Genomic DNA, 22463 nt, shown 5'->3' with positions numbered 1-22463 from the left:
TATGGATGTAAGCAATATACTTTTCTTTTCGTTTTCGGTTTTTCGTTTGGGTTTCTTCTATTCTTGATCATTCATTTCTTTTTTTTCGGGGGGCATTTCAGTTTATTCGTCTCGTCCCTTCGCTCCAGGCGAGGATCCACATTTCTATTTTTATTATATTCACATATGATCAAGCGTAATATACACAATATAAGTGATCTTATTTGTTTTGAGTCTGGTGACTTGTATCAACTAATCATTGATATCCCGCTTGGCCGTATATTGGTCGACCCTGTGTTCATTTCTACATGTCAGCTAAAGTCCCCTTCCATCACTTTCATCAATGTAGAAAGACCGCTCACGTAGTACACCCCATTACCGTCCGAAGCTTGTTGACCCAGAATGCCCAATCCACCAATATCAGGCTGCGAACCAAAAGTGACAGGCGGTTGGGAGAGCGCGGAACCTAGTCGCATGGAAGCGTGTTGAGCCCCTGGAAGATCGATTGAGGGGGACGCGAACTGGCAGGGAGGATATATTAGCATGTGTCATTTCCCTCTTCTCTACTACTCATGCACCTATGTGTTAGATAGGATAGTAAACACTCACAGGGTTGAAAGGGTCCGAACCAGGACTCATCATACTCCCAGGGCTCATTCTCCCCTGCATCCCCATCGGCCCATTACTGAACCTTGCCATGGGCGTTCTAGGCGACTTGTTCGCATTGGGTGTAGAATTAGGGCTATTGGGATTCCGCATCGATTGACCTAATGGCATATTCTGGGGGATGAGAAGCGGTGAAAGGTTGTTCATTCCGTATGGTTGGGAATATCCATTTGCCTGTGCTCCACCGTAGAAAGCTTGTCCGAACGATTGTTGCGGTTGAGATTGGATGCCCCATCCCTGTGGGATTTGGACTTGTTGCTGATGGTGATGATGATTATGGTGGGATCTGCCGAAAGGCGAGGAAGAGTTATTATTGATATATCCCGCTGGCACTGGTAGACTAACTGCCTCGAGGAGTAATCTGTAAGGCGGTGTGTTGGAAGCTTTGATATTTGGTAAGACCCTTCTGACGGTGTCGATCATTTGGGTTTTCTGTTCTTGTGGGATGGTGTTGATGGCTAGGATTTTGCCGATCACTTGAGATCCGTTGTTGGCATCGCCGAGGATTTCACTTAAAGTTTCATCTTTGCTTGAGGTGAAGATAGCTTGGAGGAGATTGTTGGCGGCTGCAGGTTCTGTAGTTTGAGTGATGACTGATATATAAAAGCAATTCAGCTATCGATCCTGTCGAGATCGGAATCACATAGCTGATTGGATCACAACTCACCTCGCAGCACGGTCAAAGAAGCCAGCTTGTGTGTGCACAAATGAGCGATGTGAGAGACAAATCGGTTCGCCAATAGGCCATATCTACCAGGTAGGTTTGAGGTATCGACCAGCCATGTGAGAAGTAGAGCTCCATTAGGGTTGGTGGCGAGAGGGATTGAGTTGAGGATAATCCCAGTTGAGATACGTTTCTAGATTATCAACATTGAAGTCAGCTACACTTGCCCCATCACGAAGGCGACAAACGTGGGAAGTTGGACTGACCTTCTGGTACAAGCTAGTACTGTTACTCTCCAAACAAGTCCTCATACACCTAGCACCGAATCGATTTTGGGCGATATCCCATAATCTGTCGATCATCGCATCAAAAACATAGTCGTTCCACGGCGGGCCGAATTTCAACGTTCCAGCACAAACGTAATTACCAAGACTATCGCACATCAAAGGAGGAGCGAAAGGCCTGAGGTGATCGATGATCTTCGTTCGTTCTTCGTTGGTGACAGCACACTCGATGATCTTTTGAGCAGCCCAGGTACCGTTCTTGTGTATACCGATAGTCGCCAAGTGGGGGGCGATCCGTTCCAACATGGCTAATCGTAATGGCTGTTGACTTCGCTCGAACAGCTTTTGGATGACGGTGTTACCGATGTAGTCGCTTGCAAGCTATTCCACCAAGTATGACATCAGCATATGACATCAGCAGAAGAAATAACAACACAGACAGGGATGGGGAAACACGCACCTCCGCGCAATCCTCCATCAACTCATGGACAATTGAATCCACCTCAGCCTGAGAGCATTGCCCAGCATCGAGCACCTTCCTAATGTCCTTAAGTCTGGACGAATCATTTCTTCTGGCAGGTCGATCGCCAACAAGTGGAATAGCAGTGTAGTATGTAACGGGTGGGCGAGATTCTGGCATACCTCGTCAGCTATCACTTCCTCCCTATGGGTAAAAGAGCTAACACTCACCAGCAGCAGCTCTAATATCTCCATCCTCTTCCGACTCTTTGCTGAACACCTGCATGATCATCTGTTGATCACTGACTACACCATCGTGATCTAACCCCTTCTCTAAAACCTGCTCGTGGACACCTTGCTTGACCAAATCCAAGATCAACTGACTTCGGTAGTTCTCCAGACCACCTCCTTCGGCTGACATTTGTTGTTCAGTGGATACCGATGCTGCGCCTTGCACTGTGTTGAGAGCATCACCGAGTTTACCAGGAGAAGAAATCTCGTCTTCTGGTCCTCCCAAAGTAGGTGATTTGATAGGCACACGAGCGAATCCAATTCGTATAGCTCCAACATCGCTGCCAAGGATATCCCGTCCATTCAATGCGTTTCGAGCCGATACCGCCGAATCAAGTCTCTCGAAGTTGACGAAACCACAGCACTAGGATTGGTCAAGCTGATCAGCACATTACAAGCAGGTGCTAAAACAGTTTGGAACAGTTGGAGACGGAACGCACCTTGTTCATCAATACCCTAGCCGATTCGACTGGACCAAACGGCGAGAAGATCTGTAAAAGTGTGCTAGGACTGGTAGTTCCAGGTATACTGCCTATCCAAAGCGCTCTCGTAGGTAGGGCACTTTGGTCGCCATCTTTCGCATCGGGACTTTCGACGGATACGGTAGTACTGGTAGGGGGAGGGACAGTTATAGCTGGAGTAGTAACAGTTGAAGGCTGACCAGGTAAAGGCGCAGGAGGAGGTCCACCAGTGGTGAACACTAAATTAGGTGGTGCGGGAGCTACAGCACTAGTATTGATAGACGGACCGTTGGGTGCAGAGTCGATTTTACCGAAACCTATCCTGACAGGTGCTGTCTCCGAAAGAGCCGAGACATGTCCGCCCATTCGGTTCAATACGTCATCTCTGGCTCGGATGGCATCTGTCTTTTCCATGAAGTTGACGAAAGCGCAGGTCTAGAACATAAATCGGTTTTGTCAGTTCTTATCGATATATTTGTCACGAGGATCATTTTGACTCACCTTTTCAGGAAGCATCCTCACACTCTCTATAGCGCCATAAGGAGCAAAGACATGCAGTAAAGCATCACTAGTAGCGTTGACATCTAAATTACCAATCCATAAACTCCTAGTCGGTACTTGAGGTGTCGATGTACCTTTATCCACGTCAGGCGTACCAGTCCGGGAAGTATGAGATGATATCGATAATCTTGGTCCTCTGCTTGAATCCCTTGATTTTGTGTTCATCTGATTAGGATATCCATACGGAGAACCTAGATGCTCAGCATGGACGGGCGATTGAGGGATAGAGGCCAAATAACTGTTTCCTCTTGACATTGACTTCCTGACTGGATGATCTAGTGCGCCAATAGTGGTTGCTCTAGGCCTAGTGGCTTCTTTGGTTGGATATAAACCTGATGAGCCATACAAACCGCCAAGCTGATTTGACACAGGATACCCATTCTGATCATACATCCCCAAGTTATCGATAGCTCTGGCAAGTGCCTCCTCATCGTCAGTCCTACCATCGTATCCATTGTTGCCCTTGAATAGATTGCCATTGGTGACGGAAGGTCGATAAGGTCTGGCGAAGTTTGACACGGTGCTGGCTCGTAGTCGACTAGCAGGACCGGAATTGTGAATAGCTCGTTGAGCTTGATTTCGCAGTTCGACCATTGAAGCAGGAGCCAAGTGGATTGCATCGCTTCCATCTGCTAAGCCGAGATAATCAAGTGTGGAGTTGAGGTCGTCTGTAGCATACGAAGTAGCGGATTCTGACGGTGAGGTATATGAGGCTAATTCATCTTCGGTGGTCTGAAGAGGGTGGCCCAAGGGTGATCGTGAGGGAGTACTGGAAGCAGTTAGGCCAGGGTTGGCAAGCCATGCGTTGCTGAAGGGTCCGTGCCCGAACGCATCGCCCAACCCTGCGCCAGGTAAAGTGAGCGAACCTGAACGGAGACGGTTTGAGACGGAGGATGTTTCTAGATTAGCAGCCGAGGAAGCAGCATGTCGTAACGTTGGACGAGCTGTCGTTTGGGGATAAGCAGGGGACAGTGCAGACGTTCGGGTGTAAGTTGCTGCGCCGGAAGAGGCGGCGGAGGTCGCTGTAGTCGGAGTTGGCTCGTCAGAGGGACCGGTGTAACGTTGAGCAGCTTCTTGTAGATTAGAAGGCATGGTTCTGGAACACGCGAAGCGCCATCAGTATCGTTCTCACGGAACAGGAAGGCAAAACTTCTGTAAGACGCACCCGGCCCTTGCCCTTCTATATCCAGAAGCCACTCCGTTGTCTACTGCAGCGACATGTTCTTCCTCCGGCGTGATCGCAACTGCTGGTCTCATGCCTGACACACCTGCTTCATCTTCGATGATCTCTCGAGCCCTACGAGGAGTGATTCAGCAAAGTCGTAACGGGCTGCAGCTTATATGATGCTCTTCGGAGGTAACATGGATGTATGGAGGAGTTAAGCAGGCAATACACCGCTTGCTGGGAGGGACCGAGCATGAAGGTGGGCACTAGTACTCACCGTCTAGCGTACGCAGCACTAGGTGCTGGAGGTGGGGTTCTACCTTCTCTATTCCTGAACCCAGCTATTTTATCGGGACTCAAATTGGTTGGCGACATTTTGCTGAGCAGCTACCGACCAGCTGAAAGAGTTTGTAACAGCTACAAGGAGCGATGGCGTTCAAGCCCGGTTTATTGAAGAGCTTGGTTGATGAAAGAGGGTCGGTGAGGATGATAGAGCAAGAGCAAAGCAGTGAAAGAGTATAGTATGAAAGGATTGTATCTATGAGGAATGCTGTGAAATGGTAAAGTGGAGGTCGATCCAATCTATCTGATGGGAGTGAAAGGTGTAAGCTATGCTAGACTGACCACTGGAGGAACAATAGAAAAGATGCGAAATATATCACACGATTGAGATAGTGCTGGTATGGAATGGATGAGAAGAACAGGCAGGATAGTTGAAACGTTCACTCACGGTTTAAAAATGACTGACCCTTGTCGTCAAGCTAAAATTCCAGACCTTTGACTATCTGTCGTCGAGTTGAGTTTGATACAGTTGGAATGGTCTAGATAGTCCTTTGGATGAGGATGCAAGCGAGTCTAGTGATGGAGTGTATTGATCTGCGTGGAAGGGCGTGTTAGACTGTGATCATGTATATACAATCACAAGAACAATTGATGGAAGGTAACCTTTATTTGGAAGATGACATGGGTCGGTCGACCGAATCACAGGAGGAGACTTACTCACTTTTGATGACCACTGTAATGTTGCTGATGACACAAAGGTATTATACTGTAGAATGATCTATGAAGGTATATAATGCTGCGATAGGAGATATTGTGATGTATATCTGTGGTATAGTGAATGGAGTGGTTAGGACAGGTGGAATGCACTGCCTACTTGTGACCGAGGTGCCTGAGGCGTTCGAGGTCGAGGTTGCACGATGAGATGTGCTTTTTTGTGTGTTGGTGAGGGATATGATTAGGGGGTATAATGGTCAAGAGTGCAAAGTGTGTCTGTATGTGAGCAATTATAATTACTGAAGAGATAGAGAAAGAGAGAGAGAGAACAAAAGATGAATAGCAGATAGTTCATCGCATTCATCATTCAGCATTCATCATTCATCATTCCCAAGCATTGAACCCCTTTTTCCTTACAACGATGCTCGCTCGGACCTTACCCCGCAGTCTACCCCGTGACAGAAGCACGTGGCAAACATTCTTTAGGTAATTGGCACTGTGACGTGTTTCGTTACGGCCAGTGAGAACACCATAGTCAAGCTGCTTTGCTAGCAATGTCTTCATCCCTATGTGTTTCTCGAGTGAAGCCAACCGCGGGACTGTCCCCACACAGAGAACAGGACAGTCATGTTACATGTTCAGCATACTGAAACCATTATGCTGTTCTAATTTATACGGGTTCGAAAATATAGTCCACACGTATCTAAGTTGGGGTACCAGCATATCATGATGCATTTTACTGTTTACTTCTGCTTTAGCTTCTGCTTCAGCCACTAATGCTACCACTAATCTACTCCGCCTTCTTCTTCCCCTTTCTATCTTTATCACCCTCACCCAGACTGACCCACAAAGCACAGAAAGCCAAGAACGTTATACTGGTACTGCAAGCTGCAATGTAGTATGGCCAAGCACCAACGATGAATCGAGGGTATTCGTCATGTCGTAGAGGTACGACCGAGGCGGTTTGGGAAGATCGGATGTAACTCCATCTATCAGATCAATGAGTCAGTCAACTGAGCATCACTTCGAATGTCTTCTCTCCAAACACCAAACACCACCAACAGGATTTGGCTGGTTCGATGGAACTAATTAACTCACCCAGGCCTCCAATACTCCACAACAAACTTGAATACACCATGTCTATCGGGCGCAGCGAACTTGGCCTTGTAGTTCGTTCCTTGTTCTACCGAAACTGAATTATCCTGGTTCAGCGAGGTTCGTACATGGGGATCTAGCATTGTGAAGTCCAGCTGGAGATCATCAACTTCGAATGGACCCCACGCGGAAGTTCCGTTCGCGGTTGTGTAGTGCTTGGCGAGGGTGAGCGAATAAGTCTGCAATAGCAAATCATAAGTTTCAGCAAACATAATTCATGTTTGACTATAAGGTGTCTGAGTGACGTGGTGAAGCGAAAGTTCAACTCACAATTTCATCTTTCTTGGTGTATAGTTCTCTAGGTTCAGTCTCGCCTTTTCTGTAATGCGTCGAATCTACGATCTTGACGACGCCAGTCTCTTGGAAGATCCATTTTGAAAGGTCGGAGATGAATCCTGCATTCCCAGTCTTGATACTAGATGAGAGAACACGATAAGTCAATCACAATGACCCTATACAAACGCCGCATCTCGGTAGAGAAAGCTACACGAGCTGATTACTGACAACTCACCTCTTTCCATCCTTAGTCTTCACCTTCCCATCCCACCAAACATCCTTGATCATCTCCGCCGACCCAACAAATCCCACTCTAGCATTATCTCTAGTCTGCAGCGCACTGACCAACGTAGCCTTTCTTCCATTAAGAATCGCATCCTTTGAGTTCTTGCTGCCAAGGGACTTTTCCACTTCGGCTTCATCGGATGAAATGACCTTATCATCGCCTATATAAGAGTACTTTGTCGAATGGAGAATATCGATCAAATAGGGATTTTCACCTGTGGTGTGGACGATACCACTTGGATAGACTATCGGACCGCCCGATAGGGTCGTGGATGACAGGGTCTCCCCGTTGTTCGGTACGAGCTCTGATGTGGGGGATAAGAGGACGGTGGAAGATGGAGAATCTACGGGGTGGTTGAATGGATCTATCAGGGTTGAAGGAGAGTCGATGAATTCCAGGTCGTACTCCCTCAAGAACTCTTTGTTGGTCTCTGTCAAGTCGGGTGAGAGGACGTATAGGGTGTTGAGGCCAGCGAACTGGGCGTGAAGGATCGATTTGGGCGAGAGTGTAGGTGAGTATGCTATATGAAGACAAAGGAGGTGTAAGCGAACCATACCATTTGATTATTTGTCGGAATCACCCATCGGGAGCGAGACTTGTCCCAGTCATACATGACAGGGGTCGAAGACGCCAGAGGATAATCGTAGTAGGCCGAACGATCCACTCACTCTTGGCTCCTGGCGCAAACATCACTAAATGATCATATTTCAGTTCCCCATATTTCACCAACTCTGCATCTCTGTCTTTCGGTTCTTTGAAGGTAAGTTCGAAGCCTCGATCTATCGCAGAGCGAACGCATCAGCCAACTCATCTTAGCATTTACGAGGATTGCCAAGATCCGCAAGGAGACTCACCCTGTAATGACTTCCAGAAATTCGAATAATCATCCTTCGTAACACTTGATTCCAAAACCACGAGTACTCGATCACCCGTGGCTGACCGAGCTGCGACAAGGCTCAAGAGAGAGAGTATAGGAGCAAGCAGGAGGGAGGAGGGCCGCATCTTATCAGATGAGATGTGGACTTTTAGCTCGTTGCCTTATGATATATATAAGGAGTATGCAGTGATACAAGTTAGTCTTGGTCCAGTTCAAACATTGGTGATGGTTGCAAACGCAGAGCGTCACGACGTGGAGGAGGGTTCAAGGTTGACTGCGGAGTATTCCGCCCAATCTTCCGCCGCAGGTGAGCACGTGCATGCCACGCTTGCTGTCAATACCTACCTCCACAATCCTCAAAAAGTTTGCCACCGGACTGATTTTTTGGATTCTGCAGTTGCTGTTTCCTCGAGGCATTCCTATCGTCATCTGTCTTCCCTTTCTGAACCATCTCCTCATCCAAGACACACTCCTTGGTGCACGCAGCTCGGCGATCGGAACCCCACCCTCTCGCATAAATAGCATATCTGGCCTTCTCACAATACACCACACCCAAACCTTACGTTGAACACGACATTCTCATCCCCTTTTCTTACGGACCCAGACTCTATCTCAACTGTCTCAAGCCTACCCGTGTATCCTACACACACAGACTAGCCTATCTTACCAATCATCGTACGATACTCTCTCCATCAATCCAAATTCGTTAGACATCTGCTCCACGACTAAACCACACATAAAAACACCTCCCACTTCCTTCCCAACATGTCAGCTCCCCAACAACAACCAGAAGCCATCATCCTCTTCGCCCGAGGCACCCTCGCCCTCCTTGACCTCTGGCCAGCCCTGACCATAGCAGTCGCCGAACAATGGGGAGGCACCGACTCAGTCGCCAAGAAAACATGGCTAGCCTCAACGTTGATCGACGAATTCGAGACTCGTGCTCCCCTCTTACCCATTGTCAACCCCGGAGACACGCCTGTAGTAGATCCCAAATCGGCATCAGACCCTCCACTGGACGTTGATGAGGTCGGTGATCTCTTACATCAAATCATGTCGGACGAGTTTGACGCGAATTTGGAGGATGGGTCTATCGATTCTGTTTCTTCTGATTTAGTCAGATTATGGAAAGATATCCTTGGTCCCAACCCCTTAGTACTGGTGGAAGCGCTGGAGAAGAAAGCTGGAGAAGTGAGGAAGCAGGGTGTGAATGCTGCTAGGGGGGCGGGAGGGGCGGAAAGTCAGTCAGAGGGTGAGGATAGTGATGATTATGAGGATGAGGATGGGGATGTAGATATGGACGGAGAGAGTGCACCTCAGCTGGTAGAGTCGCAGCCGACCAGAGAAAGAGTGGAACCCGTGGTGGATGATGATGGGTTTACGTTGGTACAGAAGAAAGGTGGTAGGAGGTAATATTATGCCTTACGACTTGTCTTTTACCTTTGATCTTTACTTCCATTCACTTGATGCTTTCCTCTACACTTCGCGCTGCCTTACATACCATGCATCACAGGCATCATTCTATCCGCCTTACTAACAGCTCACTAACGCCCTTTTCACTCACTGATACTTACCCTCCACCTCCGACACCAGCAGTAGGAGACCTGCCCGTTCTCACCTGGAACCTTCGGTATACGTACCTTGAAGCAGGTGAGAAGCGGGGGGTGGCCACTGCTGGATGAAGGGGGCTGGTACGTGTACTGACTCGTAACATGCTAACAGAGTGCTTGTGACCCTTTGTCCGTCAGCTCATACATGAAGCATATGGTGAATCTCACTCAATGGTCCTTCTTTTCTAGATGTCACACAAAGCCGGCAGTGGAGGTCAAACGCAGATACCGTTGATGGGGGTGAAGGTGTTCTACTCTAGCTCTTTTATGTATCTGGTCAGACTAAGCTCAGATCAACCACATTATGCGAAATAAGTGCACTCTGCGCGGTCCAGAATCTACATTTCAATATGTCATCATTCCTTTGCTGAAGACCCATACATCGAACCCCGATAAAATTGCTCCAGCCAGAACTCATGTTTTTTGTCCTCGTTCGCTTGCTTTTCGTCCTTTTTCCCCGGTGTCACAAAGAATTGCAGCACCGACCGAAAACAAGACTGACAAACTTTGAAATGCTGACTAGACAGCCCAACTGCCAATACTGCCAATTATGCATTGACCATATAGCATCTCGCATTGCTCTTATTATCTCAAACTTGCGTCATAATATATACAGTGACACGTCGATCGAATGACTTCCCCAACCGACATCAATCTCCAGTGCTCTCCCACTGAGACTGACCGCTCAATTGGGTGGCCTACCAGCTTCGAAGATACATATTTGGACACGGAATGGTTTCTTCAAAATGGTTATTATGATGAAGAGCAATCCTTACCGCTTACACCATCGAATGACCTCTCTGCCATCGTTGATCTCAATCGTCAATTCGATACTCACAATCTTGACAACTCTGATACAGTCTTGCAGGTGTCAAATCACCCAGACAACGCGATGGGCGCATCAGATGACCAACAGCCAAAAGACCAAGATCATCTCGATACTCTCCGATCGCGATCGCAATCCCAATCTGGCTCCCAATTACGGTATTCAGAGATCGCTCGAAATATATTCAGAAGTAACGAGACCACACATCCCCACAATTATGCTAGGCGTTTGTCAAAGGTGAACAACGTCGGAAGACTCCAAGCCCTTGCACCTTCGAGTGTTCGGACTCCTCCAGTCCGCACCCGACGAACATGTGACAAGTCGACCCATCATCTGAGAAGACCGAAGGGTATCCTGGTAGGCAAGAACCGAAGAGCGAAATGTAATACCTGTGGAGCTACTGTAGTTGACAAAGACTTACCCGAAGCAGCCAGGTCACCTTGTGAAGGTCATTCCGAGCCCGGTAAGCGCTCTGTTCTCGCGTACTCTAGTCATCATGAATGCTCTCTGTAGCTCCCGTCATAGTTGACTGGTTCTCAATTGTTTGTCCAATTGTGCATCACCACAGGCCTGTCGGAGGACTCTCGCTCGGCGCACCGCCTGAGTGACCGACCAGGCATGATCGTCTGCTTGAAGGAAGGATGTGAAGTCACTTTTCCTGCTTCACAGGTGGAGGACTTCTGAAGAGAGAAAGTCCAAGCGATGCCTTACATCCCAGACATCCTAGATACAAGATCGATCTATCCGCCATACTGACTAATGGAATCTATTCACTGATACTCCGCCAGGAGTAGAAACCCCGCCCCTCCTCTCGCCTGGGATCGTAATGATGCATACCTGAAAGCAAAGCGGGAGGTGGCCATTGCTGGATGAAGGGGATGATCGTATTTACTAATCGACTTATATCATACCGAATATCTATGAATACCTCATGTGACTTATCCATCTACAGTATAATCTGTCCCTTAGCCGAGGGTCTCATTCAGTACGATGAGGTGTCAGTCTGGTGGTCTGACCAGAGAAAGAAAGGAAAGACGACGCGAGAGCATATTGATGATTCACATTGCTACCTATACCGAGCGCCCTTCCTACCTGAGAATATGCACGGGATGGTAGAGGTGTTTCAGACAATGACTCGTCAATGTCAGCTTCGAAAGGAAATCGCGATGCACTCGATCCCCAGATATCATCAGCGAGCATCAATCCTTTGATGGTGCTTACATGTCCGATCGATTTCTCGCGTTTTCTTACATCGATATCACAGCTCCGAGTGAGATTGAGGGACCGGCTGAGATACTGTAGACCCTCCCTCGAGTAGTTCAGCAACTAGCAATTTAAGCTCGTCTTTCATCAAAGCCAGACTCAGTACTCATACATACCCATTTTCCTCGATGAATCCGCCTAACGACCCTCTATCGCAATATTCTCATCACGAGGATGATGAAACATCGACAGAACCATACATCTTGGACAGCCTGGACTCGATTACTGATGATCGCTACTGGCTAGACAGTGAAGAGCCTTCGCTCTCACCTACAGGCTCCTTTGATCTCGACACGATCGTACAACTGACTCGCCAACTGGTCGAATCTCAGTCGAAGACAGACACTACTTATGAGGAATCACATCTCCCAGATACTGAGATCGACGCGTCGACCGACCGAGACCATTTGCAGTTTCAATCAGGATTCAGAGCAATTCCTGAATCTACTCGGCCTACAGAAGAAAAGACGGCTCGATACCACAATTTTGCCGGTCGTCTGTCGGAGGTGAATGCGCGTGCTAAGACACAGCCTCTCGCACCTTCGAGCGGAAGCTGTCTCGTAGATTCAAATGCCAAGGTACAGCCTCACACCTCTACGACTACCAGTAGTTTAGGAGTAGGCGAGAAAGCCAAGTGTGATGGTTCCTCTCATCGCTTGAAGAATGTTCGAGGAGTCCTGATAGGCAAAAGCTTGAAAGCTAAATGCTACCGCTGTACAGCTAGTGCTGTCAACACGGACATGCCGGAAGTCGCCAGAGAACCGTGCAAAGGTTCAACAGACACCAGTGAGTTATAATTCATTGTGTGTTTCTGGCTAATGAGTTATGGTTGTCTGTGTCGATTACATCATAGGTCTGCCGCAAAGATCTCAGAAGGCACATCGCCTGACTGAACGATCAGGTTCGATTGTCTGTCTGAAAGAAGGGTGTGAACTCCGTTTCCCCTCTTCAGAGGTTCTTTGGAGGACTCCTGCAGAGAGGGAATTCAGGCGTGAGGAAGCTAGGAAAGGCAAGAGAATACACAGGAAAAGTTCCGAAATCAAAAGTTTGAATAGCTTGGCTACCTCCTTGCCTTCACTAGAATGATCATGTCGACAAATGACGCAACAGTATTGGAAAATTCAACCTCAATATGCATGCCCTTTGATTGTATTTCTGCGCCACCTGCTCAATCCTCAAAGATTTCCTGCTCCGTCAATCTTCCTCCATCATGGAAGGAAGAAGGCCCATAGTGTTTGGTTATAATCCCATTTTTCGCCTCTTTGTCCTCAACATGTTCCGATCAAAGTGGAATAACAAGGTGCCGGTGATCAACTGGCGGAGGTCTTTGTGATCGTTGAGCTCAAAGACATATGGAGTATCGTTATAGGATCATGGTCCTTCTGGTACTAGATGGGTAAGTCCTCTCATGCTGCGCGACAGTCGGTGAAACTGGTCTTACGATACGAAGAAAGCGGCAAATGTAGGTGATCTATGTGGCTGACGTGCGGTATGGAGGTCTTGCAAGATACGTTTCTCGCCTCAACAGTCGCTTTTGTCGTTTTTTGTTTTGACAGACGTGTAGTCTGAGACTGAACAAAACGACTAACCTTAAGCGATACTCGCATAACGAACGGAAGGATGACATACATTCTACAAGCAACATGATATCTACTGTACATACATCTACGTCGTCTAGCAATGTAACAGAAAAAGGAGAGCAAAGAAAGGAAACTCAGGCATATATTATCTATTCGGCCAACAACCAAGCGGTGGTTTCGCCATCCAACATCCCGTCTTTCATCTCACTTGAGCTGACTATAACTCGTCGTCCGTCTGGCAACGGAACAGGGGTCTTACCAGCATTCATGATAATCTCCCATCCACCAGGTCTAGCAAAATGAAGCACATCCTCAACATCATGCTTGATCCATTCCAGTTCTTCCGCACATTGTAGTTCTTTTCTAACGTCTAACGCTCGTCTATAGAAGTTCAAAGTACTATCTTCGTTGTATTCCTGCAAGTCGACGGAATAGTCCTTCATCCATTCAGGTTGAGAGAGATGAGGGGGTCGATCGGACCCGAATCCTAGGTTCTTGGATGTTGCCTCCCAAGGTAAGGGGACTCTGCATCCATCTCGACCCAGACATTCTCCCTTGGTTCGATGGAAATGGGGATCTTGTCGTTGGTCGTTTGGGATTTCAATAACTTCGGGTAAATTTAGTTCTTCGCCCCTGTGAATAAGAATTCTGTCAGCTATTGGGGGACAGTGACCCGAGATAGAGAGACGTACTGATATACATATGTCGATCCCGGCAATCCCAGAATCATCAATGTAGCTGCCTTTGCCCTCTTCAATCCCGTCGCCACGTCCACTGGAGGATTCGTGAATCTACTTCGTTTGTACTCGTTGAAGGCATCGTCAAATTCTGGGTATCCTGCGTTGGGGACATTTGGTAGACCGTATCGAGTGACATGACGGAGTTCCTATTAGACGATTCAAAGTCAGTATATGCAATTTATACCAGAAGCAAGCTTCTCCCGATGGACGAGACAAGGGTTTGAGGAAGTTAGAAAGGGATAAGATAGGTCGACTTACATCATGATTGGACAATACCCATGTTGTACTACTGCCAGCCTTCTCCGAGTCTTTGAGAGATTGTATAATACACTCCCTATACTCCTGAGCGTCGAAGTTACACAACATAATATCGAAGGAGAAAGCCTGTCCAAGGCCTTCTGAAGAGGCATACAGGGGCTTTCGATCAGGTGCGACCCAACATTCTGCTACAGCACTGTAATCATACCCAGATGTCGTGGTCAGCCCATGCGTTGCCGAGCAGGACATATGGGATGGTGCAAGACTCACAAAAGGGGTGGATTGTACTCCTCGAAAACCTTCCTCCACTCCTTGTACACTTCCTGAACCTCGTCTCTGTCCATATAAGGATGAGTGATATGTTTATTCCCATTCCTCAACTTCTTCTCTCTGATCCCATTCATCTCTTCCCAGTTGGGTAGATCCCCATTAAAGTCTTTGACCAACGCATGGGCTACATCAATTCTAAATCCAGACACACCTCTGTCCGCCCAAAACCTCAACGTGGTAAGGAAATCTTCGTGGACCTCGGGATTATCCCAATTCCAGTCGGGCTGGGAGGAGTCAAACATGTGATAATACCATTGACCGTCGTCACGACCTGAGGGTGACCATGAGGGACCTCCAAAGGCGCATTGCCAGTCTGTCGGTGGGATGTCTTTGTTGGCTCCTAAGCCTGAAAATAACCAACCCGGTCAGACCCACTATTGTATATTGAGAGATAAGTAGAAATTGCACTCACCATCTCTGAATATATACCTCTCCCTCTCCTTGGACCCCTTTCCAGCTTTCAAAGCATCCTGAAACCAGACGTGCTCGTCACTCGAGTGATTCGGAACGATATCAACCATGATCTTGATGTCTACTTCCGCCAACGCCATGACCAGCTCGTCGAAATCTTCGAGAGTTCCAATCCTCGGGTCGACATCACGGTAATCTGATACGTCATCTGCATCACCTCCATTAGCACCTGATCCTTCCCAGCATAAAGTGCTTTGAGCGAGTGGCAAAACGACTTACATCCACCGTCCTTCAAACCCGAAGGATAAAACGGACTCAACCAGACTGCATCTATACCCAACGAAGCTAGATATGGGACCTTTGAAGTGATTCCCCTCAGATCACCTATACCATCACCGTTGGAATCGCAGAATGATCTAGGATAGATCTGATAGATGATAGCTTGACGCCACCAGTCGGGATCTAGATTGATGTCGAACAGCGATCAGCAACTCGTAAGGCTTCAGAGACAGCGATGTGAGGTGGTTCACATACCTGGATTGCGTTGCAGCATTGTTATATGAGTTTATAAGGGTCAAATAAGAGAGTACGACAAAAAGGTACCGAACGATAATGTTGTTTGTGAACAATTTAATGGGACGTTGATATTGGTAAGACCGTACGGTGAAGGTCTTTCAGAGACGGATGGATCGATAAGAGTGAAAGCCAACGATGTTCTAGATGCTCATACAGTATATATACACGGTCCTCTAGGACAGAACCTCTAAAAATTTTGGTGTTTTATTATTGTTTTGTTATTGTGATTGTTGTTGCTCAGCTGTTCTTTTCCTTCGGGCTGGCCTCACGTCGGTTCGGTTCGAAGTAAATTTTTAAAGTTCGCAGTATCTTCTCGCTATATCTTGCGTTAGTAACCGGCCGTACAGTGGTCAAACGAACCATCATTCCGTAAGACACCAACGAGAACAAACGTCATATGACCAAATACAAGACCGCGTCGGTAATTGACAGGCGTTTGCATCCCATCAATCTCCGACTGGTATGTTTGTATGTTTATCAGTCTGACACGTAAGATCATTATCCCAATAATAATGCATAGTCAAATCATGTTACAAACACCAAACCAAACAGAATCTACGTTTTTCTTTCCTTTTTTTTCCCATCGGATTGGAGTAATCGACAATCGGAATGCTGTTTTTATACCAATTTGATCTTACCTCCTTCCTCGGTCAGACCGACACTTCGTTTCTCATCGAGGGATACTCGTCCAGCGTGGATGATAGCAGTGGTAAGAACGCTAAAAGTCACGTCAGCATCTCCACCCAGAATGCCATAAGAACGCCAAACGTCGATCGTCTTTGGTATAACAACTTACGTAGCTTTGATTGTTGGAAGACCCTTTCCGTCAAAGTCGGAGGCCTTGGCTTTACCAGCAGTCACTCGCTGGGCGGCGTCTACGATCAACAGCAAATGTCAACACGGCAGGATGATAGGATCATGGCTGCAGTGAAGGACGTACCAATGAATTTCTCCAAAGACACATATCCGTAACCCTTTTGACCATCAAAGTAACCGTTCTCATCGGGACTGTATTTGACGTAGAAGGGGTTGTACTGTAACAATCAGAATCAGTAAGAGTCAATGATGCACGCGAACTTGATGGGGATACTCACGTCAAGTTTACCAATGTCGTCTTCTACAATACTGTATCCTCTGTGTGCTTGGTCGACTCTGACTTCACCCTATATGTAACCAGATTTCAGCTCTGATCTACCGATTTCGATAGAAAGCGCAAACACACCTTGGCAGCCATGTAGTGGAATCGCTGTTCGGAGTGGACACCTGCCTTCAAAGGAGCGGCCCATCTAAATGCATTGCATCAGTCAATGTACATTGGAGTAGTTTTATTCCATATGCGGGACAGAGAAACTTACGAAGCAGTGTACACGGCAGTACCTCTCTGAGAGGGTGTCTCAATGTTCTCCCAATCTACGAGAAGAGTGATAGTGTCTTCTGTCTTGGGGTCACATCCCATTGAGGTGGCAATACCGGTAGTAGCGGAAGCAGTGACCTTGGTAGGTCTGTATCGACCTTCTACCATCCAGCAGTGGATCTATACGATTGGTCAGGCTTTGGTAACGAAGTTTCGGAAAATAGTAATGACGTAGTAGATGCGCAATATCACTCACATCGATGTGGTGCGAGTTGAGGTAGTAAGAGATATCGGAGTCGATACCAGCCCACGACTTGAAGGTTTCCAATTGCATCTTGGGTTGTGACATGTCTACAAATCATATCAGCTCACCATAATGATACGTCAATTGCTATGACATGAGATAGCTTACATGATGAGTAGAAGTTGAAATCACCGAGTTTCTGGGCTCGAGATCTAGCATCGTTGTACGCGGGGCTATGGGTAATCATCAGTATTTCATCCAGCCGTACTTGACTTGACGAAGCTTACTCGAATCGCTTGTGGCTATCAACACAAGATGTCAGCTCCAGCCTATCATGCTTATGGATAGTCACCAACTCACTGCTCAACGAAACATACCAAACCCTTCTCCTCAGCCAAATCAATCAATTTCTGGTGATCCTCGAGCTTTTGAGTAGCAGGCTTGGTGACCAAAACGTGATGACCGAGGTTCAAAGCTTCAGAGGCGATAGGGAAGTGAGTACTGTCAGGAGTGAAGATGATGACGGCGGATCCTTTAGGAAGAGCTCGGAGAGCTTCCTTGTCTTTATATCCAACACGGTCAGCATGTCGGGACAAACAACAGTAAATTTTCTTGCGATGAGGAAAGGTTCAACTGACAAGCTTCGGCGTTTCTGAGGTTACCTTCTGGGAAGCCCTTGAAGCTCAAGTCAAGTCCTTTGTAGACATCTCCGATGTTCTTCTGGAAGTGCTCTTTGATCTCGGGGAACTGAGATGTCCATAGTATATCAGCAAGTTTCGAGCGAATGGACTGCAGTGAGAGTGAACTCACCTTTCCACCGTTGGTACCAGCCATGACGATGCTACAAAATACCATGTCAGCCTTTTGCGGTGTGGATATGGCTGGTATAGGAATTTGACTTACTCAGAGACCTTTCCTCGTCGTCTAAGATCGAACATAGTTACACCGACGACACCGATCTACCAGTAAGAGAGTCAGCGCAGATGTCGCCGAGAGGCGATGCACGTAGAGCTCACCTTCTTGTCAGATTTGGATTGACCAGATGGTGTGATACCGGTGGTGTATTCACCCTATCTCATCGATGTCAGCCAGTTGTCCCAACCGTGCTTGAGGGTGACAACTTACGGTACCCATGAGACCAACGGAGATAGGAGGGAAGCTTTCGACGGACATGATGTTTAGCCAATTGATATGTGGATGTACAGGTCAGAAGTATTGATGAGTGCTCAGAAGACGTCGTTCAGATATATGTTGATGAAGAAAGTCTCAACTAATCTCAATGGATATTTCTCTTTTACATGTACACTTTCCACGATGTCACCTCTCAGAAACTCATGAACCGGCGGGGCGACGGGTCCGGTCGGGCCGGTGCGCCCGGTTTCCGGCATGCTTAATTCCTCAGGATGAAAGGCTGGTCATATGGGGTACCCTTCCAGGCATCCTCGATGCATGTAGGCATGGCTGGGTGGGAAGACGATGAGGATCATATGATGTGCTAAGGTGGGGAGATACTAAATCTCAACGACCATCTCAAGGGGGTTTATATATGCATTCCAAGTGATATGTGAGATATGTGAGATAGGCGATAGCTTCGGTGGGACATCCACCCGAATACTCGATCGGTATGAGATGGATACCCGGATATTTACCGATGATGTGATGTGATGTTCCTCACGCAGATACCAAGAAGATAGGTTGTTAGGTCGCTGTACATATAGCTAGGTATTGCAATTAAGCTATCTGCACTTCTCATCCAGATCACCCCAATCAAGGACAATGAGCGAATCACAGAAATTGATCTTACTAGGTACTCACGCATCCTCCATCCACTCGGTCCTCTTCGACCCGAAGGAGCGTACACTGAAGAGGGGAGTCAGCTCAGAGAATCTACCAGCACAGCCAAGTTGGTTGATCAGACATCCGCAAGTTCTCTCCTATATCGTATTCACTCGCATCATGTTAATCAAGGCTAATCTACTATCGTGTACATAGTAAACACCCAGACCTCATCTTCTCAAATGGATGGGTAGATAACAAGCTCATAATTTATCGTCTAACGAGCTCAGATGGGAAACTCGAGAAAGTAGCAGAAGCCAACACGGGTGGTGAGGGTCCCACGCACTTTGCAATCCTTCCAGATGGCTCGGAAGTCGTTATAGCCCATGTGAGTTCTTCTGCCTGCCCTCTCTTCTTGGTTGTACTGAATTACTGATATGCCGGAGTCCGCAGTATCGAAGTGGTAGCGCCTCTGTACTTCCTCTGAATCCCGATGGTCTCTTTGCAGCTTCTTCCCCTACCGAAGATAGAATATACAAAGGCAACTACTCACCGAAGAAACACTGGCGACAAGAAGCGGCGCACATGCATCAAGTCGTCTTGCACAACGGTGAAATCCTCATTCCTGATTTGGGTTCAAACAAGATATACAGATATAAGTGGGATACCAAGACCAAGAAGTTGGATCTGTTAGAAGAGATTGAAGATGGGTTTGAAGATGGAGATGGACCTAGACATCTTGTTGTGCATCCTAATGGTGAGTACACTCTCAATCCTGACTTTTCATTCTCTACTCCTCCGCATTACTCAGTTGTTCAAAATACGGATTCAAGCTTATTGCTAAGATGACTCTAGGATCACACCTATACGTGCTCAACGAAGTAGCTGGCGCTCTTACGGTCCACACCCTCCCGTCCTCTGGTCCCTCCAAGCTCGTCAAGCGATACTCGATGCTCCCACCCAACGATGATGGTCGAAGGCGAGAAACGGGAGGAGCAGAAATCATCCTCTTACCACCTACCAACCCTAATGGACGATTATTCCTCATCACCTCAAATAGGGACTCGCCAAATGACGAAGATACCCTGGCCTTGTTCTCTGTCTCTCAGACTGATGGTGCGGACGTACAACGTACCCAGGAGGGATGGTTGGGTGGGATTGGAAAACATCTCAGGGCTGTCGAGCAGGATGCTTCGGGCAGGTACGTTCTGGTAGCTGCTAGAGATACTGGTAGAGTGGTCGTGTTTCAAAGATCAGGTGAGGAAGGGTTGCAATTGAGCGAGGTGGCTAGGCTGGAAGGTCTCGAATCGGTTGTTGTGCCATTATGGATATAGATGGAAATGCAGGGAGAAAGGATTATGTACAATGCATAACATGACTGGAAGAACGTTACGGAATAATCTTGAGGGTATCAGTCAACGGTTTTGGGATGAGTCAAGACCATCTTAAGCCTTTGGCTCGATAGGATGCCATTTATTGAACATGTTCGACGGATCGTACTTCGCCTTGATCCTCTGTAACTTAGGGTACTTGTCACCGTAAATCCTAGCTGACCTTGCGAATCCAGTCGGAGTATCTGATTCTGAAAAGCCAGATAACTCATCAGCCTTCTGATGGTGTATTGTATACTCCAGGAAACATCGAAGGATGACGGCTCGACTCACCCCAATTGGTATATCCCTCATCTCCCAGATCTTGTCCCCCAACACAGGACTTGGCAATCTCCTTAGCGTATACCTGAGCTTTGGAGGTAGGTTCATGACCCAAAATTCCATCCCATCCTATTCCAACTAACATATTAATCTGTTCACCCCTCTTTCCAAATGTCATTTCCTCGTTATCTCTCTCCATAAGTTTCGAGGGATGATGAAACTCCAGGATTGCGAATGTGGATTTCCTAAACTCGGGTTCTTTCTTGACTACACTATGGTATGATTGCCACAATTTCTGACCTGCGTCCGGGTGGGTGATGGGTGAAGGGAAGATGGATCCGTGCCAGTATAGACCTGTGCCGTATGGTCGATCATCGTCTATTGCCTGATTGAGGGATAGGTAAGGTATGAGGTTGGTGTTGTCGACGATTGGACCTGATATTGTAATCAGTCATCGGTACAGTCTATCTAGCTTTATTGGACATTGACACTCACCTAAATCATAGAATACTTTATATTGTTTCTTCCCCTCTTCCAATGTACCATTATGAAAACAATGAGCCATGATGACCTGTACCACAAAAGGTCAACCTCAAGTTTACCGCATGGACATCACTCACAGGACCATTACCCATATCCTGGAAGAAAACAAATAACAAATCCCTGTCTCCTCTAACTTTCAGCCATTCTTGTAAAGCTTCGAAGAACTCCTTGACCTTCTCTCCGGGGAAATGCAAGTCCGCTAAGAAGACTTCCGATCTTTGTGGGTGGATTCGGAGGGAGAAGGAAGTGACTATCCCAAAATTACCTCCTCCGCCTCGGATCGCCCAGAATAGCTATGGATAGGGCAGCTCATGTCAGACGTATCCCATTATGGCATCAACCAAAACTCAGGTCGGGGAGAAATCCCGATGGGTGGGCAACTCACATCTTCGTTTTCAGCTTCAGAACACTCATGTACCTCCCCATTGGCATCTACCACCCTCGCCGAAATAAGGTTATCAATGACCAGCCCGAACTCTCCTGTGAGATACCCGTATCCTCCGCCTAAGATCAATCCGCCTACTCCAGTCTGCGTCATAAGGTGGAACAAAGGAGATCCCTACGAATTAGCATGAGAGGCCACGTCCGGACAAAGCGCATTACCACTCACATGGCTTACAGTTCCAGCTACAGAAGCCAGTCCGTGAGGAGCCGTAGCTAGATCGACATCCCTCCACGTTGCTCCTCCTCCTACATGTGCGATTTTGTTCTCCACATCGACCGTAACGGTGTTGAGGTATTTCGAAAGGTCGATGACGATCCCTCCGGAGGTGGATGATGCTCCCGAGACACTATGCCCGCCACCTGTAGATCAGGGGTGTATATGGTCAGCAACTGCATTTCTACAACACCAAGACAAGTCTAACAGTATCATCTTAGGGGATCGTTTCATTTGATGTCGTTTTGAGAGGCATAACTCACATTTCACGGCAATCTCGAGCTTCTCTTCCCTTGCAAATCTCAATACAGCCTTGATGTCCTCCTCATCTCTCACAAAAGCCACCAACCCAGCGTTCCTCTGAGCAGTCGCTGCCCATCGTTTTAGCGCTTTCTCATACCCCTCGTCAGAGGGGAGGATCAGATCGCCCTTGAAGTTTTCGCAGAGTACAGAGTAAGTAGGTAAATTATTGATCATTGTTCTATGATGAATCAGCGATACAGCCCGTAAGTGTCTGTTCGA

General features: G+C 47.4%; 8 protein-coding genes across 8 annotated transcripts; 3 read left to right on the top strand and 5 right to left on the bottom strand.

The window, feature by feature from the left end:
• Positions 1 to 235: 235 nt before the first annotated feature.
• I302_104010 (uncharacterized protein) lies at positions 236 to 4905 on the bottom strand (the record flags this gene model as incomplete). The annotated part of the gene is made up of 11 exons (XM_065869778.1): positions 236 to 271; positions 342 to 500; positions 589 to 1238; positions 1313 to 1502; positions 1576 to 1974; positions 2054 to 2226; positions 2284 to 2707; positions 2784 to 3239; positions 3306 to 4461; positions 4531 to 4662; positions 4808 to 4905. 11 exons carry the CDS (start codon positions 4903 to 4905, stop codon positions 236 to 238), a joined length of 3873 nt encoding a protein of 1290 aa, XP_065725850.1.
• Positions 4906 to 6316: 1411 nt separating this feature from the next.
• On the bottom strand, positions 6317 to 8245 carry I302_104009 (uncharacterized protein; the record flags this gene model as incomplete). Its single annotated transcript, XM_019189372.1, has 6 exons — positions 6317 to 6515; positions 6625 to 6860; positions 6952 to 7096; positions 7193 to 7763; positions 7912 to 8022; positions 8098 to 8245. The coding sequence occupies 6 exons, from the start codon at positions 8243 to 8245 to the stop codon at positions 6317 to 6319; spliced, it is 1410 nt and encodes a 469-aa protein (XP_019048934.1).
• A 640-nt stretch (positions 8246 to 8885) lies between these two features.
• Positions 8886 to 9533, top strand: I302_104008 (uncharacterized protein; the record flags this gene model as incomplete). Its single annotated transcript, XM_019189371.1, has 1 exon — positions 8886 to 9533. The coding sequence occupies one exon, from the start codon at positions 8886 to 8888 to the stop codon at positions 9531 to 9533; it is 648 nt and encodes a 215-aa protein (XP_019048933.1).
• Positions 9534 to 10622: 1089 nt separating this feature from the next.
• Positions 10623 to 12905, top strand: I302_104007 (uncharacterized protein; the record flags this gene model as incomplete). Its single annotated transcript, XM_019189370.1, has 3 exons — positions 10623 to 11019; positions 12066 to 12605; positions 12673 to 12905. 3 exons carry the CDS (start codon positions 10623 to 10625, stop codon positions 12903 to 12905), a joined length of 1170 nt encoding a protein of 389 aa, XP_019048932.1.
• A 643-nt stretch (positions 12906 to 13548) lies between these two features.
• I302_104006 (uncharacterized protein) lies at positions 13549 to 15691 on the bottom strand (the record flags this gene model as incomplete). The annotated part of the gene is made up of 7 exons (XM_019189369.1): positions 13549 to 14032; positions 14092 to 14285; positions 14398 to 14593; positions 14668 to 15073; positions 15140 to 15346; positions 15418 to 15600; positions 15673 to 15691. 7 exons carry the CDS (start codon positions 15689 to 15691, stop codon positions 13549 to 13551), a joined length of 1689 nt encoding a protein of 562 aa, XP_019048931.1.
• Positions 15692 to 16332: 641 nt separating this feature from the next.
• On the bottom strand, positions 16333 to 18485 carry I302_104005 (uncharacterized protein; the record flags this gene model as incomplete). The annotated part of the gene is made up of 15 exons (XM_019189368.1): positions 16333 to 16432; positions 16511 to 16589; positions 16655 to 16748; positions 16809 to 16877; positions 16937 to 17000; positions 17070 to 17248; positions 17325 to 17419; positions 17481 to 17545; positions 17600 to 17614; positions 17673 to 17874; positions 17951 to 18059; positions 18123 to 18153; positions 18216 to 18271; positions 18329 to 18382; positions 18438 to 18485. The coding sequence occupies 15 exons, from the start codon at positions 18483 to 18485 to the stop codon at positions 16333 to 16335; spliced, it is 1260 nt and encodes a 419-aa protein (XP_019048930.1).
• Positions 18486 to 19088: 603 nt separating this feature from the next.
• I302_104004 (uncharacterized protein) lies at positions 19089 to 20422 on the top strand (the record flags this gene model as incomplete). Its single annotated transcript, XM_065869777.1, has 4 exons — positions 19089 to 19234; positions 19305 to 19476; positions 19542 to 19845; positions 19944 to 20422. The coding sequence occupies 4 exons, from the start codon at positions 19089 to 19091 to the stop codon at positions 20420 to 20422; spliced, it is 1101 nt and encodes a 366-aa protein (XP_065725849.1).
• A 111-nt stretch (positions 20423 to 20533) lies between these two features.
• Positions 20534 to 22418, bottom strand: I302_104003 (uncharacterized protein; the record flags this gene model as incomplete). Its single annotated transcript, XM_019189366.1, has 7 exons — positions 20534 to 20670; positions 20753 to 21175; positions 21236 to 21311; positions 21361 to 21576; positions 21669 to 21812; positions 21894 to 22087; positions 22205 to 22418. 7 exons carry the CDS (start codon positions 22416 to 22418, stop codon positions 20534 to 20536), a joined length of 1404 nt encoding a protein of 467 aa, XP_019048928.1.
• Between the last annotated feature and the right edge of the window lie 45 nt (positions 22419 to 22463).

Source organism: Kwoniella bestiolae, chromosome 2 (genome assembly GCF_000512585.2).
Source record: "Kwoniella bestiolae CBS 10118 chromosome 2, complete sequence".
NCBI classification, from domain to species: Eukaryota; Fungi; Basidiomycota; class Tremellomycetes; order Tremellales; family Cryptococcaceae; genus Kwoniella; species Kwoniella bestiolae.
Note: the sequence above shows the minus strand (reverse complement) of the source record. Positions and strands in the feature narration are given on the sequence as shown.